Genomic DNA, 21,251 nt, shown 5'->3' on the forward strand with positions numbered 1-21,251 from the left:
AGGTGAGACCCTGACCGGGATGTATGCTGAGACGCCGTTTAGCAGGCAAGGGCCAGGAACACTACAGTGCGGCGGGCGGCTGTAAGAGAGCTCTGGCCGCGGATGATAAAGCCAGCGGTGCCGTCGCCGTTGGCAGATCCGCGCTCCAAACGGGTCACCGCTGTCCAGGGGGGTTCTGGAGTCCCCTCTTGCAGGTAAGGTGGTTAGGTGAAGGGGTTGTTTGGTCGATATCCAGTGGGTCAAGACGGAGCTCTTGCCAGGTGCTGCCGTTCACGATGCGGACGCTTCTTTTGACAGCGCCGCGGCTGCTGTATAGGACAGCGCTGCCGAAACGGAGCTGCTGCGCATGCGCTCTCTTTCTGACAATCCTGCATGCGCCCCTGATTCCCACCAATGAGCAACATTTATAAAACCAGCACAACTGATGAAAATGACCACGTTCTGCGATATAAGGGAAATTTATATAAATTAGCGTAACATTTTTATAAACACACTAAAAGTGACTTATGAATCCAATGCAGAGAGAAAATAATGAAATATCACATAGTGGGTTTTTTTAATAGCATAATATTATATCTTGTTTGCCTGTTTGTTTCCAGTTTTGTGGCCTTCATGCCGGAGTGATCCCAATGACATTAACATTGGGTGTGATTTACCAGCGCACTGCTGAACTTTGATGGATAATTTCCACAATTTCCAACAGAAAATTTGTGCAAAATCACCACCTGCTAACTTGGTAGGGTGGAAGGTGCAGAGAGCACTAGAGGTGTTTGCTAAGTTGTCTTGTGTGTTGTGTGTTGATTTCCATGTTTGTGTAATTTTATAAAGCATAATGTATTGTTTTTTTTAAAAGTTACATAAATTAGCACACATTTCCCTGATATTAAAGATCACCCAGTTCATAAGCCACATTGGTTTCAAAAATGTTGTTTATTATGATATACAATTGGAAAATAGGTGTTAATTTAATTGAAGTTTCTGCTAAAATTTAACGCAATTAAATTTTAAATAAAGTGCTGTCTAAGCCATGGCCACTTTTTATGTCACTGGGATTACTTAGGTGCAATTATTGCAAAACTGGAAAAAAACAACATGCAAACACAACTAAAATATAGCTCAGTCTTTTGCATCTGCTTTGCAGTGAGCAGACCGACCAACACTACTACCTCACTATATAGGTACCATCTTCTTTTCTTCTTCACATAATGTAGCTCAGTTTAAAAGAAACCCAGTCTGCATGATTTCTGCACCGGATTTAGAAATGAGTTTTGACGGGTTTTCTGTAATGCACTGAGACACAAGCAATTATTTAAAGGATTTACATGCACTTGGAACCGGTTTCAAGCAGTAAACACAGTCAATACCTATTAACTGAGCTTTTATGCGTTTACTATGCAAATAAAAAGCATGAAAACTGCATAGTTTTATATGGAGCCTAAAACTTTACCCTTGTGCACTGATGCCAACACCTCTTATGCACAAGGATAAGGTATTATATATGAATACATGTTTTTTGAATTCATCATTCATTTCCCTAGCCAACATCTGAGTGTAATCTCAGACAATACTTTGATGCTAGACCATTGTTTATATGTATGAGGTGCATTTCTCATTTTAGTGGGTCAGAGGCATCATTAGGCATATTTATTATAGGATATAAAGCCCTATTGCTAGTGGAAACAGGTGTTAATAAGGATGGCGGCTGTACATGCACTGCCACAATACTTGTTCTGTTATCACCCTCTTTATATGGCCAAATTATGGCGATAAGTGATTGCATTTTGATAAATAGGCCCCCATATCTCTCATAAGGACACAACCGTGATAATAATACAATAATTTAAATATTCATTACCTATGCATAATAAAAAGGAATGTCTGAGTTTAAGAGTAAGAGATTTTGTGCATACAGAAAATTTCAGTGCCAGTTAATAAATTATGTTACAGTACATAGATATATAAAATGGAACACAATTAGGGATATTTTGAAAGTGAAGTAATGTTAAAGGAATGCATTTTTAACGTTAAACAATAAAAAACTTGTTTATTTACAAATGATTTTAAAACATTAAATTAGTGTGTGCATGGGGGGATATTAAGCCAACAGTATCAAAAGTTGTGTCTGAGTTGATGTTATTTACATTTGTATTCTGTAAGACATGAGATAAAGCTTGCCAATGTGTTTCAAAATATTGTGTCATAAAAAAAATAAATCATTTTTTGGAGGCTTTACAGCAACAAAATCATTACTGACACTTGAGAATATCCCTCAATATGTTACCTTATGCAGCATTGGGTTCATAATATTATCATGTAAAAGATTTATTGTCTACTCTACTGAAATACACAGATTTAGTCATAAATTCCTTCATTATTTTAACTGTTGAAGACAGTAAACAGCAAGTACAGCCACAATTTTACAGTAATATATATATCAAAGGCTGTGTAGTACTGAGCTGAATAATATACATGAAGAAATTAAAGACTTTAACTAAAAATGTCCATTATGGTCCCTTCACTACTCTGCAGCAGATTGCCGCATCATGAGGGAAGTGGTTCTGTAACTAAACAAACAGGCAGCAACAACTGACAGCGTAGCAGAAATACACTGTGCCTCATTTATGAAACGCACTCACGCACACTACAAAATGACTTGAGTTTGTACCGAGGAACTTAGATGGGCTGCACAGCGCACATCACAGTGACACCTTTGCAAACTAGAAACACGTCTAGGTGTGCAGAGATGCAGAAAAATCTTAATACGCGGAAATGTCACATCAAAGTCCAACCACCTACCACTGTAGAACTACCTTTTTCATTAAATTAAACTTTTCAGTTCTTCTCCAAAATACTACTCAGTTTAGCCTCATTTAGCTTAAATAAATTATGAGAGTGAGGGGTCATCTGGACTTTTGTGTGTGTGAAGCTATCCTTGGAGCCTAAATATGTTCTTCTCCACCCATGTGCAACATGGAGACATAAAAGTCTAAGACAAGATCCAGAGACTACCAGCTTACAGTGTTTTTCCGCAGTACAAATGGCTGTACGCCCCTTTGCACCACAAGCAGCACTCCAAAAAATACACCCAGCCTTTTATTTATTTCAATTATCATGCTCCGCAAAATGAAATCTCAGTTTGCATTGCTGCTCAGAACTGGAGTGGTCAGACTGGAGTTGTTGTTCAGATTGAGACATAAATGTTGTGACCACACGGGACAAATATTTTGTCATTCTGCTGTTTGTCCAAATGAGAGAATCTGCAACTTTGGAGGTCTCGTTTTACAATTGTCTGTTTGAGTTACAGCTATCTAACAGCTACATATGGGGTTAACATTAGTAAACTTTTATAGATGATTTGAGAGATGAATGTAGTGCTAGGAGAACTATGACCTGCAATTTCTATGAAGAATTGTGCTCTTATACTAACTGGCACCTATTACAAGCAATGATTTCTCTGTGCATTATTGGAAATACATTCCAATGACAGGAAGGGTGGGAAGCTGACCATTGTCTAATGTAAATGACAGCCTAAGTAAGGTACATAGCTCATACAAATAAAGGCACTTCTTTCAAGTAAGTTTATAGTTGCCTAATCTCCCGGTATGTCCAGGAGACTCACAAATTTCTGGGAGTCCTCCCGGGACTCCCGGGAGGGCAGTGCAACCCCCCGGGTCCTGGACACAAATAATTAAATGGTGGGGGCAGGGCTTATAACACAAATCACAAGTCATTGTGGCCCCACACTTGCCAGAATAGGCTACAACTAATTATGTGTTTTGGGGGTGGGGCTAAATGATGCAATCCTTCGAGCTCCACCCCCACACGCCCCCCGCATCTCCCGGAGGCAAACTTGCCAAATTTGGCAAGTATGAGTAAGTTACTGAAAGACTGGCAAGGGAGGGGGGAGGGGGGTTTGAGATTAGCCCCGCAGCCTGTTAGGAACATTTTAAAGAAAAAAATATATGCAGGTAGCCAGTGGCCCAGCCCAAGGTAGCACACTCTGGGACCAGCCTGAGGAAATGCCCCACTGACCCCCAGCCCAGCCTGCACCTGGCTACTGACATGTAATAATAATAATACAATTATTAATCTGAGGCTCACAGTCATATTTGTAAAAAAAACAGAACAAAACAAAAAACAGATGGGTATCCTCTTTACATTTTCTTCTTTAGGTAGTTGTAGTTACGGTCACAATCTTTTACAGCTTGAAGTCTATTTCGCTGAGGGAGAACAAGAAGCAGCAAGAAAGGGAGAATGTGTAAGGAGAAGCCCAAAGACCTGCAAAGACGTAAGATAATAATTACATACGAAAACAAAATTGTGCTGATTATATCACATGAAACATGTTTCACTCATTTATCTTTTCTAAAATTATCCATTTCATTTCTAAACGTTTTAAAGTACACCTAAACTAACATGTGATTTAAAATGCATGTATTCCAAGTGGGTCATATGTGAAGACGTCCAATGGCATGGAGGGCAATTGTTATATTCGGGGCAGTGTTTGAATAGTCTGGGTTTCATTATATTCACCAAGTACATAATCACATGTACCATGACTATACAGCTAACATTTCTCTATTAATAAGTGTTAACATATAGCAATACAATATAAATACTTTACCTATCTCATTACCATAGGTACTAAAATGAAACTAACACTCTGTAAAAAAGACTAGAAAAACAGGGGATCTGAAACATACTGAGATACATATTTCAGCAGTACTTGATATGCAGCCATGCAGTATGTATTTTATTTCTGCGTGGCATATTTACCCATTCTCTATCCTAAGCACCTGCTCATCTTAACTACCACATTTTTTTTCAATAATCAGCCTCCAACACCTGCCCACCCTTTACCTGTATAGTTGCAGCGATGGTCCAAGTTCTAGCAGTAGGAAGGGTGCCACAGTGTAGCTCATTGCTATCTGTGTACAAACCCAAGTGATTACACTATACACTGATGTACTCCATGATGTACTCTGGAACCATGGGCGTACTGTTTGCCTCACCTGGTTAAATGCATAGAAAACAATTAGCACTGTAGGCAAGATAAACCATGTCGAAGTCAAATAAATTGGATATGGTCATTTCAAATTAATATCTATCGATCTGGTTGTCTATGTCTAAAACTCTTTGAATAGCACGCTACAGCGTGGAGGAGCGTAGTTTACCGCAAACACTTACACACACATTTACACGAACACATACACTTTTAATTAGTTCATATTAAAAGTAGTTGCAACACATAGTTATTTGTAATGAAATGTAGCAGAATTTATAGTTAAATATTATAATGTTATATACACTATAGTGAGATCTAAGGTTCAGGACACAGGAAACATATCATGCCTGGTATCATTCTAATCCCCTGTTTATCCACAGACGTCTGGTTCAATCGCCTAAAGGATTGTACGTTGCATATGCTAAATATGGATTATAGGGAATAAATGATCATGAATGGTATTGTGTGTGTAATGTAAATAGACTAGTTTGAACTAATTTTCGGCGGAAAGATTAGAATGCATCTTCTGGAGAGCTGACCCCCCACCCTTTGAGGGCATCGTTTGAACTGGCCAATGACCTGCATTACACTACACCTTCCTGAAGCATGAACCTATGGAAACATACCAAATCATCTGTATTGTTTTCACTGTATCACTGATTGTATATAAGCAGGGTTTCTGGGACTAGCAGACTGTCTCTTTGACCACAGACTTCAGGACTGAATGACTGTATACTGGATCCAGGGCGCCTGCGAACGTAACCGCTGTACTTATTTTATTTGAATTGCTACTCTGCTGCTTTTTGCTATTAAATCGCATTGTGCTTTGGAACCACATAACTGGAGGTGGACAATCATTATTGAATAGACTACTAGACGTATATAACAAGCAAGAAAAAAACTAAATTTTTATTGTTCCCCACTGTTTTGATTTAATGTATAATTTCTCTCACAGCTTAAAGTATGTGAAATATAAATAGGATTACTGGGCCCCTTATTGCATAGTCGCAGGGACTGATAGTGTATTGGCCTTTTCTCAATACCTCCTTTCCAAAAAAACCTTAACATAATGTGATAAGATCATAAGATACCACACCTCCTCTTCCCTAGATGCCAGCCTCCTTGCATCTTCAAAGCCCCAGACAACTGCCTCCTAGGTGCTCTCCCCTCCCCTGTAGAGAATAGACGGTGGGGATGAATCAATTGTCTCTAACCATGGAAGTTGCAGTGAGCCAGTGGAGCCATGAATGTAGAGTGTGTATATGGGGGCAGAGTGAGTGCGCATGTGTATGTATGTCTGACTGTGTACCTGGAACATAATATGTGGAATAGTGTGCATACATTTTTGGGCAGCATGCAGGTGTTTCTGAGGTAACATACATTGCATACTGTATCATTAGCTATATAATGCATCATTTAGCTTTCTTACAATTTTCCATTTGTGTAGTTTAAAATGTATCGCCTCTTCTTACACTGTATCATGCTTTTGTGTGTCAGCCTTGTCTACATTAACTTTCTACTACTTACAAATTAGGTGACTTACCCTGCGAGCTGCAAGTGTGATTGGCACAGCGGTGATAAAGGTCAAGTAATACCCTGGATTTACACCATGCCAGGCTGCCGACAGCAGGAAAGTAGAAAGCAGTGGGTAAAATGGGCTTCGATCATAACAAACCCTGCATGAGAAAATAGTCTAAGTCTGGTATCAGTATAGCAATTATAAACCAATATGGCCTACAGAGATACATAGAACATATCACATACACGACTGGCTTAATAATAATCTAGTGGCACCTACAGAAAAGTTTCACATCCCTTTAATCAGTCACCCACATGCCATATTTTATTAATTTCTCTGTGTTAACAAATGTGGAATAGTTACTAGATAGTTAAATTAGACTAATTCACTTGCGCACAATCAGAGATGCAATAAAAATATGGTTTCAAAGGGGTAATAGAGAAGAGAGTTGAAAAACTCTGACATACACCAGAGTTTGTGGCCAAACTGGATAATTCCAGCCACACTGAGAGGCCAGATCACACATAGTGTGGTCAGCAGATGACTGCACACACAGGCCAAAAGTGGTCATTTGCAGAATGGAATTTCAGGCATTACAAAAAATAATCCAATTGATTGCATCATATCAGTCTAGGGCATACTAATCATTTCAAGGCCACACACACACACACACACACACACACACACACACACACACACACACTGCTGATTTTGTGGACTGGTCTGTTTTGACTTATCCTTGTGACCAGTGCAAACCATTGCTAGGATGCTCCTTCCACTTTTTCTCAGCAACAACTTTCTGCATGGTGCCAAGTACTGAGGCTTCCAGACATGTGTAGGAGTCTGATTAGTAGAAGACAGGGCCACTGGTCACTAACACTGAAGACACCCCTTTTCAACAGCCTGAGACCTGTAGACTGCATGATCTAAAATTGGATATGAACCGGGCACGTACCAAAGAATATACTATGCATGCTTTAATCTTGGAATTTGGTACTCTTCAATCTCATATCTTATAAAGTTAGTGGTAAAGTTATCAAATGGACTATTTATTTCTGCAAAACTGGGCCATTTTTCCCGCAGTTAAATCACAAACATAAATTGTACTTAGATTAAGTGACTTAGGGAATCTTATATAGAGTATACTATAGAGATACTTAGACTTCTACTGTAAAATTGGTACTTAACTCTTTTAACCAAACTGCTGTCTGTATGTTCCAGTTATCAATAAACATCTTGAAGCTTGTAGCTGTCTAAAAGAAACATACTGAATGAAAAAAAGAGCAAGATGAAGGACAATTGACAAGATACTATGCTATGACGCAATCGTGCATGGGAAGTTTGGAGACAAAGAGCGTCATTTATGAAGCAGAAAACAACCAAAGTGCAGCAGAAAATCCTCTTGTATATAAGTGCGCACCTTGATTTGCACAGGTTTGCCTACATTTGTAGAGGAGCCAATATTTGCACCACAGGAGGATGAAGGTGGGCCGAATGTGAGAGTTCCTATGTACAGAGTAGATATATAGGCAGGGGCAGGCTGGCTTGTGGGGCAGGGGGGCATCTGCCCCCTGGGCCAGTACAATAGTGGACTACTTTGGTCTGGGTCACTGGGCCACTTGCATTTTCTTTCCTTTAAAATAAGCTGCTGAGTCGATTCTTGCCCCCCCGGGCTAATACTTGCCAGCCCTCCCCTGTATATAGGTGTCCATAGTTTTGCAGAGCAATACAAACACACAATTTAATGTTGTGGAGGGAGTACTGAAATTAGATGGAGAGGTGTCTCCTGACAGCTGAAAGTAGACGTGCAACTTGATATGTGCTTGGAGGACCAGCTAGGTACACTGGTGTTTTGCACTGTGCATCCCGTGTACTGTATAAATGAGGACCACAGCTACTTAGGTCATTTAATAAAAATATAGAGTAAAGGAGGGAACATTGGAAATAATAAAAAAATAAATGAAGTGGTATTTATGTAGTCATTTTCCAGGGTAACATATAAGTCATCATGTAACATGTTTGGATTTGCAAACAGTAATTTCACATCTGACTGGCCATGTAGCAATATATTATAGGATTCCTTTATTTAACAGACAAAACAAAACAAAGTAAAGCATATTTCAAGTTCTTCCAACTATACAGTATATGAGAGCACAGATGCCAAGGGTGGGGGAGGGGGAGATTCAAATCAACTCTGCCCTAGCCTGCTTGGAAACACAGCTCTCTCTGGAACATTATTAGATTACAGATGGTTCAACTGACAGGGGCTCATGTCTCCAGTCTGTCTGTCCTAGAGATGTGCACAGAGGTGGCTTTTGTCAAGGCTGCATTTGCAACCAAGGTCGACTCCAAGAAGCCGCTGTAGCAGGGCGCAAATTTGCTCTTGGCGGCCCTTTACACATACTTCCCAACACTGTCCTGGTGCCAAAGAGAGCACAATGTGTGTGTGTGGCATGTACATATAAAGGCGCATGGTCATACCACTTTGGGGGCCTGGGCACCTTATTTGTGTCATGTGTTTAGGGCTTCTGAAGTGCTAGGTTGTTCCCAAACTCCATCCTAAAAAGACCCTAGCATTGCACCATAAACCAATACCTCCTAACATTTAGTGGGACAACGGTCCTGAGAGTTGGGGCAGCAGGACAGTACCCTCAAATCGGGACTGTCTCGCTACAGTTGTGTCACTCACCTCAATTCTTAATATATTTAGGTTGGACAGCCGGTCCCATTTCTCCTCGCCATCTTCAGAGATTCCGTTAAACCCAAAGCCAGCTGCATTATTTATGGCATCCGCTAAGCACAAATGAAAAAAACATTCCAACAGATTGCTTCATGGTCTAGAATACTTAATCCATCAGGACAAAAATAAAGACATTCTACATTTGTATCCAGTATAATGTCATAGAAATCTTTATATGTTGATATTATGCTGTGAATAGCGTACATTAGTTACTTTATTTGTGGCCCATATGTCCCTTGAAATACATTTTGAGCTCCAATAGAAGTCACTATTCCCTTCAGTGTAGTAACAGATATAGCAAGGGATAGCTGCACAAAGACTGAACTGAAGAATGTGATATTCCTGGACATAGAAAAATACAGTGATAAGTCTGTAGTATTTATATTATTTCCTGTATGTTTCTTATTATTTTTTAGTGTTAATAAATTTGTCTGTGCTACTAAACCAGATAAGTACTCACACTGTCATCGCAATGCTAACTTGGCAGAAAACAACAACACATTGAGACTGGGGGGGGGAAATGCTGTTATCCACTCCATAAAGATCAGTTAGACCCATGTATGGATATGTTTCTTGGCCATTTACATGCCAAAAAATGGAAGACAGATTAAAAATATGACTCTGTGAACCTATGATTTTATTTATGTAACATTGATGACAGGGCACAGATATTAACATTTTTGTTTTCATGATGTTGTCCCTTTGAAATATTACTGATGTTCATTCTACTTTACTTGCATTATAATAAATGAGAATTCACTGAAATGTGTGCTTTACATCACTTGTCAAATAAGGCATGAGAGATACATGAATATCTATATATTCATAGCAGCACAGGGAATCTTTACATAGATAGTATTTATTTTCTGAAAGGGGAAGTAACACTTTTATAATGCTGGTTCAGATCTACAGTGCTTAGGTGTTAGGCCTGTTTGAGCTGTAAAACCACATCAATCAATAAGAAAAGTCCACCGCACCCATACATGGGCAGATCCAGTTGTGTGTTGCCAAATCAGACAGAGCTGTTAGTCTGGTGCTTGGCAGATCCTATGGGACCCAGTTAGTGCAATTGGAAGATGACTATGCACATTGTCAGTTTATGGTCATTGTGTAACAATCCCGATCAACATAGGACATATCTGCAAGCTTTATCTAGATATAATGTTAATATTACCCACATCTGTAGTTATACATATACTGACAATTGTAACACACTGTATACACCTGTCAACTGCATACTAATGTCATTGTTTTTATCAACATTTCAGTCCCATCTGCAACACAACTTTAAATCTCACCTAATGTCCAGGCAAAATAGTACTTTGGCCTCCTGCAAGCTGCAGTAAAGTAGATGTCCAAAAAATGTCCAATCAGAGAGCGGTGTGGGTCACTAGATATAGAGAATCGATCTGACAGCATAATATGAGCAGCCAGTAGAACAGTGCACAGGCACAACTTCTTGCATACTACCACCTAGGGCCAAAAACATTACAACATCAGAATACAGCCAAATAATCTTACCAATGTTTGAAATGATTGTGCCACTCAGGGCCTGATTAAAGGTTCAGGTCACCCTAGGCTAATATGCTGGTAGAGCCCCCTCATCTTTCATCTTCCATGCCAGCCTAATAGTGGTAGGTAAAAAATGAACTTCAGTTAAAATCTGGCTTTATTCAACATCCCCTCCCACTCACCAATATTTATGTTCCTGTGTATTTGAAAGTTGGTTCCACTTGGCTTTCTAAAGGGGTCACAGACATCTTTGTCACTTATTTAATTTTCATTAAATTCAGAACTATATGGCAGAACAAAGGCATAAACGAGTGCTACTGAGGGTGAAGGGGGAAGGGGCTGCCAAGCCTGCGCCTGTCGTCATCCTTGTCTTTCCTCCTCGCCTATTCTCAAGTGCCTGCCCAAGAATGACCCATTGTCTGCAGCCTTTACCACTGGAATATGTCAAAATTAAAACCTTATTACATTTTCTTTCATCTGTTCTTTTTACTTTGAAGAACAACTATTCTCTTAAACTTTAAAATAAATTTTCAATTTATACATTTCCATGTCACAATTTTGCACAAATAATCCCCCCCTACCCAAAAAAGCCGAGCAAATTTGCATTTGGTCAAATGATTTGCAATGCAAGGGGTACAAACGCATTTTTTTTGCATGCGTAAAAATATTTCCTGCTTTTGTGTGTAGCAAACAAATACTTGGCAGCTTTATGTTATTAGCACCTACATATTATGCAGCGCTTTACAGAGAGTATTAATCACTCACATCACTACCTTATGAGCTTACATTCTACCAAATGGACACACACTAGAGTTAATTTAATCAGAAGCCATTTCACTAGCCATATATGTATTTGGAGTCTTGGAGGAAACTGGAGCACCCAGAGGAAACCCACGCAAACAAGGGAAGAACATTCAAGGTCCATATAGATTGGGCCCTGGTCGGTATCCAGCATTGGGACATCATAGATTTCTCCGACATTAACATAATTACCGGCACTCACTGATCTCCCCATAGACCTCCGTGGGGACAGCAGCATTAGATAATTTATCTTTGCTCAGGATGGCGTTAAGGTCATTTTTAATGGGATCCAGTTGAAGCCTCTTTGGTTTTGCTGGATCCCTCCCAGGAGACAGCACTATGCTCATGAGCAGGTGAGCAGAAAAATATAATTGTGTAGGAGGGGGTTCAACACCAGGGCTCCCAGAGCAGCCCCATCATATTAAATTGCAGCGGTGCTTCTTTATGTACTGCTACATTTTGCATCAATACTTATTGATGCCCACAGTGCTGAGGTCATAAACAGACCCCTAAGTCCATAAAAGAGCCATAGCCACCCTGCCTAAGACTGATCCTGTAAAGATCAAGACAAGTACAGCTTCCTCCCATAGGTGCAGTAAGTGTCGGTTTGTGTCTTGATTGCTAGCCAGGACCATATCCAAAAGACTAGTCAGACACTACTGCAATAATCTGCAGTCCAGCAATGCAGGAGTTAAATTCAAAAACAATACACTTGTTAATCTCACCTACAGTGATTAGACTCTTCTACATTGTAGCCTAGTATCTTCAGACAGCATTATCTGGTATCTGCATACAATATATTATAACACACCTGTCGATGTCGTGTAATTGGATGAACGAAAATATATTGGTTAATATATTTTTGCCGTGCGATTGCGATCAGTATGCCACGTACACGTGGCATGGCGTGATCACACGGTATAATACGCACGCACACTCTCGCACTATAACATTTAGTTATTTATATATTTCATATTTATATTGATTCCATTCCACAGTGGTTTATGAGCAGATAGTATTTAGTTTATTATTAGTTTATATATTATGATTATATGTACACTTTAGTGTTATTTGAGGTTCAGGTTGCAGGAATTGTGTCATGTTTAGTATCATTTTAATCCCCTGTTCATCAGCAGTTGTCCGGTTCATTCGCTGAAGAGATCGTACATTGCATACTCTAGTTAGTGATGTTAGGGAAATAAATGTTTAAAGTGAAACTGACTGTAATGTGTAAATAGACTAGCTTAAACTGGTTTCTGGGCGGGAGAATCATCTGGAATGTTGACCCTCACCCTTGGAGGGGGTTGTTTGAACTAGCCTATGACCTGTTTATACTGGACCCACCTGAAGCCTGGACCTATAGAAGCAAGCCACATCATCTGTATTGTTTTCTCTGTAACACTGAGTGTATATAATATAGCTGTGCTGGCACTGGCTTCAGTCATTCTCTGACCACAGTATTCTGGAGTGAAGTACTGTACGCTGGTACCAGTGGGAGCTTAGCGAGCACATGCGGGCGCCGTATATATGTATCTTTTTGGTATAAGCTGTACTGTATTATGATCATGTATTGAATTATTAAATTTTGCATCTGCTAAAATAAATTACTTTGTGCTTTGTAAACACAACACAATCGCTTATGCAATGCTTATTTGAAAACTATAGAATTGCTTTAATACACCCAATCTATGGAGACTAGCCTTTCCAAGATATTGGCCAACAAGCTACAGGTCCTGACCCAGTTTTTATCTATTAAAGTTAATGCACAGGAGGAAAGAGCCAGAGGGTCCCAGATTGCTGCTTCTGGGGTCCCTGAACCTATATTGAACCATCCACACAAGTTTCTGGGGACAGAACAACTTTCATAAACTTCAAAGAAAATTGTAAACTATTCTTAGCCCATCAGGACAGCTTATGACTTTGCCTGTGCCCAACAGACCTTGGATGCATTTGTCCATGGACTATTGTAGAATTGAGTTAGTTTGTACCTTTGAGGGGTTTATCATTGGCATCCATTTTATTCAGAATGTAGTTACACTCCATGGTATCCCTATAAACAGGGCCGTCTTTCCCATTGGGCACAATGGGCAGGTGCCGGGGATGCCCTGCAGCCCAGGGGGGCCCATCGGAGGAAGCAGAAAAAAAAAAAAAACTGAAAAAAAAGAAGAAAATATTTACCGTACTGTCAGCTGGCGATCCGCCTCCCTCCCTGGTCTCCTCCTCCGTCGCGCTCGCAGTGCATGTCGGGCGTGATGTCATCACGCCCACCCGACATCCATTGCGGAGCGCGACGGAGGAGGAGACCATGGAGGGAGCCGGATCGCCAGCTGACAGCACGGTAAGTATTTTCTTCTTTTTTTTCAGGTTTTTTTTTTTTTTTGCTTCCTCCGACGGGCCCCCCTGGGCTGCAGGGCCCATATATATAATCATTTTATTTTTTTTGTATATATATATAGGGGCCTCAGTGCACTGCTGTGCCCGGGGGCCCAAGATGTTCTTAAGAGGGCCCTGCCTATAAATATCGTGTCTGACAGAAGTTATGTCTCAAGATTTGGGGAATTTTGTTCTGAAGGGCATTCTGCCTTAAATTAAGTATTGAGCACATTCTTGTGGGTCTATCACTCCTAAACCATTGGACTAATTAAACCAATGAGCAGTACCTCTGATGTTTCATCTCTGATTTACTGATTGGTCTGAATATCTATCATGGGGTGAGTTTGCTCAGAACATTCTGGCATATTCCTCTTCCAAAGACTCCCCATTCTTTTTTTTTTTTTTAATCATCCAAAGTCCTGTTCCTTTTCTCTGGTACAGCCGCTGCTCGTGCCAGAGGAGGGTCACTTCTCTGGCTCATGGTTAAGAGCCATCTGAAGGAAGGCACAAAGTTTTCTGAAACAATCTGTTTCCCGGTGCAAAAGATTTGCCAATAGGCACAGTAGTTCGGTTTTTAAGTTCAGGATAAGGGATCAAGTGTAGTTATCCACCAGAAATATAAAGTTGACACAACCTTCTGCTAGGTTAGAACCTAGATATAACAGTCTGTTTAAAATCTCTATAATTATCAGTCACATGACCCTTTTTGTTTACTGACCATATTTGTCTGCCACCTGCACTGACTTCAGCCTGCTTATTGCTTATCCTTGTCTGCTGCCTGCCCTGACCACAGTTTACCACATGCTACTATTTTGGATTGTACAGGGTTTAGAATGTATGTGTTGATTCAGGGTACTAGTCTAAAGTATATCCTTTGCATGCATCAGTTTATAAATATAAACCTATACTATTGCACTAAGACCTGGGGGCATCTGAGTATGGGTGGGAATATATAGCTCTATGGGAAACAGGGGCTACTATAGGTGAAGACCAGACCTTCAGTTCTATAGGTTTTAATAAATAACTGGTGGCATATATTACAGAGGGGAGGCAAATATGGTTTAAAGCTCATCTCCCAACATTTAGACATGCAGAATAAAAAAATTAGTTAGGAGGTATTCTAAAAGTAGAACACAAAACATAACAGAAGCTTTATTTCAAATGGGCGGATGTCATATATTTGAATGTAGCTCATTATCATTATATTTTGTTGTTAACAGGTCTGTATCTCCATACTTTCGCTAGCCTGTAAATTCTAGATTGTTATTTGAATCTCCAGGGCTACCTTAATTTGGTTGCTGTATAATATGCCTGACAAAGAAGCACTAATGTAATGCAGATAGAAAAATAGTTTTTCAGTGCAGAGATAAGCTGCCGTCTGTATTTGCACAACAACACAAGGAGGGACATGCTTATGTAACTAAACAGGCAGACAGTTATAGACAGGTTTGTACTCAAGTACAGATGCTTGTAAAGACTACATAGACACAATAACAGGAGCAGCAGAATTGCATGGGTGAAAGGCTGCCCCTGGTTTAATTATCTTGCCACATTTGTTTTTCTAATGTATGTCTACTACATACCTCTCAATAGGAAAACATGTGGGATTGGGACAAAATAAGTCTATCCTGATCTGCCCAAACCCCACCCTGATCCTCCCAAAATGCCCATTCCTGTTTTGTGTAAGCCCCATCCCTTTCTAGAACTGTAATTGAGGACTCTCCCGGCAAATTAAGGTCAGTTGGAAGGTATGCTACTAGCATAAAAAAATAAAGATTGTTAGAATACCATACTTAGCTTTTCAAATCGGAACAGACAATAAAAGGAGGCGTGGCCCCATCAACATGGGAATGTACCCACACCCCCAGGGTATGCTTAACACTTCTAAACCCTCTTACCCCTATACCCTCAAAACACTTACTAATTGCCACTGGAGTGCGCAGCACTGGACTGTATGTGGTGGTCTGTAATGATGGGCAGAGGACTGTAGTGAATATGAGGCAGTTATACAATGTTCGTAGCTGGTTATGTGTTGCATGGGGATGTATGTGGTGGTCATTCGCTTATTATGCTGGGTACTATCATCATCATTTATTTATATAGTGCCACTAATTCCGCAGCGCTGTACAGAGAACTAATTCACATCAGTCCCTGCCCCATTGGAGCTTACAGTCTAAATTCCCTAACACACACAGACAGATACAAAGAGAGACTAGGGTCAATTTTGTTAGCAGCCAATTAACCTACTAGTATGTTTTTGGAGTGTGGGAGGAAACCAGAGAACCTGGAGGAAACCTATACAAACGTAGGGAGAACATACAAACTCCACACAGATAAGGCCATGGTCGGGAATGGTCGGGAATCATGACCCCAGTGCTGTGAGGCAGAAGTGCTAACCACTAGGCCACTGTGCTGCCCAGGGTATGGAGATGTATGTGGTGGGCATGGGTTTTCTATAAATAGTGTATACTATTATGCTATACCATTGATGGTGTTCATTTTTTTCCTAGCAATAGGAGTTCTCTATCCTTCTATTACTGCTTTCCTACAGGACAAAGAGGGAGGTGAGCCTACACATACACATAATATTACAGTATTATAGTTAGAGATGCTCAGGCTCGGTTCCCCAAGAACCAAACATACCCAAACTTAGCAGATCCGAATAACGAGCCGAGCTGGGAGTTTTGGATTCTATAAGTACCACCCTCCACGGCAATCCAGCGCCATTTCACAGAGGGACACAGAAGGGGTAGCACAGTTCTTGGCAGTCCCTAGTGCAGTTGGGTAGCGTCATAGGTAAAAAAGAAAGAGAAGGGGTAGCAGTGTTCTTCAAAGTCTCCATTGACATTCAGGAGAGCTCCATTGTACTGTGTTATATAGGTAACATACAAAGAGGAGCTCTCCATTAGTCCATTGATAATTGTCATTGCTGAAATATAAATAATAGGTCAGGCAGGCTTGGTCTTTTAAATCTGCAGTCACATTGTACTGTGTTATATAGGTAACATACAAAGAGGATATCTCCATTAGTCCATTGATAATTGTCATTGCTGAAATAGAAATAATAGGTCAGGCAGGCTTGGTCTTTTAAATCTGCAGTCACATTGAACTGTGTTATATAGGTCAAACACAAAGAGGAGAGCTCCATTGCTAATTGTCATTGCTGAAATAGAAATAATAGGGCTGGCAGGCTTGGTCTTCTAAATCTACAGTCACATTGAACTGTGTTATATAGGTCAAACACAAATAGGAGAGCTCCATTTTCAATTGTCATTGCTGAAATAGAAATAATAGGGCTGGCAGTGTTGTTCTTAATCTGCAGTCACATTGTACTGTGTCATCAAAATGGATTCACAGCAGTACAGGAGAAGACCAGGAGCACCAAGCAGCTGCTGGCACCAGTCATGATGATAGTAATCCCTCTATGTCATCTGCTAAAGCCTTATGTTAAAGTGCATAGTGTTTTTAAGTCAGGGAAACAAAAATGTAAAAAACACATTTTACCTTGGTCAAGAAAAAAAGACCTCTAATCCAGGCAAAGTTATCTGCAGAAAAAAATAAAATTGCCAACATGCCATTCTACACACACAGTGGCAAGGAAAGAATGAGGCCTTCGCCTTTGTCTATGAGTGCTAGTTCTGCAACTGTCACTGAGGCATCTTCTTGTAAGTCATGACCAAGCAAGACCTTGTCATTCGGACTCCAAAAGTTGTGTCTAAATACTTGTACGAGTAAAAGCCGAGCTGGAAGAAAACAGTTAGGCATTAGAGGAAAATGTATGTTCTGATTCAGAAATGACATAAATCCCTGAGGAGAGTCTATCCACGAGTGCTATGTGTAATCATGACCTGTCTGATAGTGTACCAATAAAGAAGGCCCCTTTCAGCATTTCTGCAGATGTGTACATGAACAGCCCAAGTGTAGCCGGTGATACACAAATTGAGGATGCCACTTTGGAATTGCAACAGGATGAGGGGGATATTTGTGTAGCTGATAAGGGCGCTAATGAGGATGTTGATGAGGATGATGTTGCTTGTGTAAGTCCTGCACCAGTGGAAGCAGTTCTTGCACGTGATAAGAAGAAGGCCATTGTCATGTCTGGGCATAACACCAAAAAATCCACCCCTTATGTGTGGAATTATTTTTACCCAAATCCTGACAACAGTTATCTAGTCATTTGTAGCGTTTGTAAAGCCACAGTAATGTAAGCATGGATGTCTAAATAGATATTTGTAGTGTTTGTAATCTGCACTTTACGTCAAAGGTACATAACTATATTATGATTGTTTGGGAATTGGGGCTGATTCAAAGCTCAGTGGTGAACTTGCTTTTTTACTGTGAATTACAATGGCTCTTTTTAGTGCATTGTCTGGCACCCTGGATTGGACTGGGTCTGATAAAAGCAGGCATCCCGGGGGGTCAGCGCTCATCGCTATGTATTAGCTGTAGCATTATCACAGCTATCCAAGGAACGGGTTGAGCGATCAAATGAACCATAACTGATTTCATGATATAGGGACAATTCCATCTTGCACCACTTTTCCTTTCTGCAACTGCTGTGTGCAAATGTTTCCTAGATGTGCTATGAACTGCCAAGTGTTTGAGTCATTGCTCTGTCGCTTAGTATCCAGCCAGGTCGCTGCAGTCTTTGTCTGAAAGTGTATAAAAATAATATTGTGACCTGTGAGCTTGTCAAAATTGACTGCAAATGACTTAAAAATAGTGTTATTGATGTTAATAATAATGTAGGAGGAAAAAAAAGCAAAATTATGTGAATTTAGCAAAAAGAAATAGGAATTTTAGGAAAAAATAGGTATCCAAAACCAAAACCAAAACACGCAAGGGCGGTTTTGCCAAAACCAAAACCAAAACTCGTAGCTGGTCCAGATCCAAAACTAAAACCAGAACACAGGGGTCAGTGAACAATCTCTAATTATAGTAATGAGATGTTTGAGTACTGCAGGTTCCTCTACACTTCCCCCTACCTCTTGTACACAACAGGAAACCAAGCTATATCTGGCAGAGATGCACTTGCCTCAAAGTTCCTTGACTCCTCACTAACTGTTGAATATGTTGCCATTACCTAGTTTTTGAACAAAAAAGCTCCTGGATTAGATTCATTAACCTTTGAATTGTAGGAGAAGCATATCCAAAAATGATTCCTCAAGTTGTTAAAGGCACAACAACCCCATTTTTAATGCATTCTCATAAATCAGTAAATACATTTATATAAATATTTGTAAAGAAAGGTTTTCTGTTAATTCTGTGAGATTTCACACTACAAAATGCAGTTAAACAGTCCATCGGAAGCATCACCATTGTTTTTTTTTTACTTTTCCAATAAAATATTCTCCTGTGTGTGTGCTAAGAAACATCCTGCAACCACCTCCATTTACACCATTCCCCTTCCAACTTGTACTACCGGTAAGTACTTAACGTTATTATCAGTCATTTCTTTAGAGGGCAGTAGAACATCTAGGATAAGAGAGGAAAGGGGTCAGAAGGGACCACTGAGGACTAAATATTGCCTGCAATTTGCAAACAAATTAAGGGTGTGCACCAGGCACTTTTGGTGTTTTGGGTTTTGGGTTTTGGGTTCTGATTAGCTTGAGGTTATGGGTTCTGATTTGTTTTGCCAAAACACCCCACAAAAGGTTTTGGTTCTGATTTTGGGTTCTGATTTTTTTTTAAGAAAGCAGAAAAAGTGCTAAAATCCATATTTCGGGTTTTTTTTTTCACTCCTACACTATTATTAACCTCAATAACATTAATTTCCACTAATTTCCAGTCTATTGTGAACACCTCACACCTCACAATATTGTTTTTAGTCCAAAAGGTTGCACCGAGGTAGCTGGATGTCTAAGCAAAGCGACACAAGTCGGCGGCACAAACACGTGGCCCATCGTAGGTGGCTGTGTAGGCTTGAATGGCCTTTTTCTGCTCCTCCATCCTCTGTAGCATATAGAGGGTGGAGTTCAAGCGCCTCACTACCTCTTGTTTTTGTTGATGGCAGGGCATGTTCATGCTTTTTTGATGTAGCAGGAACAGTGAACGTAGTTTAATATCTGATACTAAGATTTCTGGACTGCGTAGTGGAGTGGCCCCGGTACCCAATTTGGTACCGGGGAAACAATACCTCCATCAACCGTCTAAATCCCACTCCACTGATGGCGGACACCGGACGCACGTCTAACACCAACATAGCTGTTACAGCCGCAGTTATCCGCTTTGCAATAGAGTGACTACTGTCGTACTTTGTGGTCATGGCAAACGACTGTTGGACGGTCAATTGTTTGGTGAAAGACGTAGCGTTCTTGCGACTTCCTCTCTGGGAAGATGACCGACTACCAGCAGCAACAGCAGCAGCGGCAGTAGTAGGCGTACCGCTGCAGGATTCCTCGGATGAATCCCGTATTGAAGAGGACTTAGTCTGGCTGGTGACATGGCCTGCAGGACTAAATCTGATGGAGATCGTGGAGGAACTTGACGAGGAGGGTGTTGGTGGTGTGTATCCAACAGGACCAAGGGATTTAGGTGTCCCTGGACTGCTGACGGTCCTACCCACAGGTCCTGAACTAAACACTGAATTATGAAGGTTCTTCAGGTGACGTATAAGGGAGGATGTCCCTAGGTGGCCAAGATCCTTACCCCTGCTTATTTGAGCTTTACATAAGCTACATATGGCCATACATTTGTTGTCCGGATTGGGATAAAAATAACTCCAGACAGATGAGGTGGATTTTTTGGTCTTCTGACCAGGCATGACGATAGGCTTTTTCATCCCATGGACAACAACTGTTTCCCCCCCTGGTGGCTCATTTATGATAACCACATCAGCATCCTACTCGTCAAGTTCCTCCTCAGCGCCAGCTACATCAATATCCTCCTCCCGGTGTACAACATTCACACCTTCATTAGCCAAATCTGTAACTGGACTGTGGGTGATCCTTCCAGCATATGCAGAGGGCATGCTGCAAATGGTGGAAGGAGCCACCTCTTCCACGCAATCACCAACACCCTTGGACTCGCCTTGGGGATTTGTGATGACATCTCTCTAGAAGGCAGAGTTGTCTGCTGTGTTGTTGATGACAGCTTAAGTCTCTTAAATTTTTTAGAGGGGTGGGGAGGAGGAGGGCTTAGATCCTTGGGTGAAGCTGAACCACTAGTCATGAACACGGGCCAGGGCCTAAGCCGTTCCTTGGCACTCCGTGTCGTAAATGGCATATTGGCAAGTTTACGTTTCTCCTCTGATGATTTGAATTTTCTTTTTTTACTAATTGTAGTGAACTTTGGCTTTTTGG

At 40.6% G+C, this 21,251-nt stretch overlaps 1 protein-coding gene across 1 annotated transcript in view; it reads right to left on the minus strand.

The window, feature by feature from the left end:
• Positions 1–911: 911 nt before the first annotated feature.
• Positions 912–21,251, minus strand: part of LOC142139907 (membrane-bound glycerophospholipid O-acyltransferase 1-like) — a 43,245-nt gene continuing 22,905 nt past the window's right edge. The window contains exons 5-10 of the mRNA XM_075197770.1: positions 10,563–10,737; positions 9,214–9,317; positions 7,713–7,777; positions 6,549–6,681; positions 4,861–5,012; positions 912–4,278 (exon numbers count right to left, since the gene is read on the minus strand). Of these exons, the coding sequence (XP_075053871.1) occupies positions 4,155–4,278; positions 4,861–5,012; positions 6,549–6,681; positions 7,713–7,777; positions 9,214–9,317; positions 10,563–10,737 (753 nt within the window). The 3' untranslated portion in view covers positions 912–4,154. The remainder of the gene's footprint in view (positions 4,279–4,860; positions 5,013–6,548; positions 6,682–7,712; positions 7,778–9,213; positions 9,318–10,562; positions 10,738–21,251) is intronic.

This window comes from Mixophyes fleayi, chromosome 2 (genome assembly GCF_038048845.1).
Source record: "Mixophyes fleayi isolate aMixFle1 chromosome 2, aMixFle1.hap1, whole genome shotgun sequence".
Classification (NCBI taxonomy): Eukaryota; Metazoa; Chordata; class Amphibia; order Anura; family Limnodynastidae; genus Mixophyes; species Mixophyes fleayi.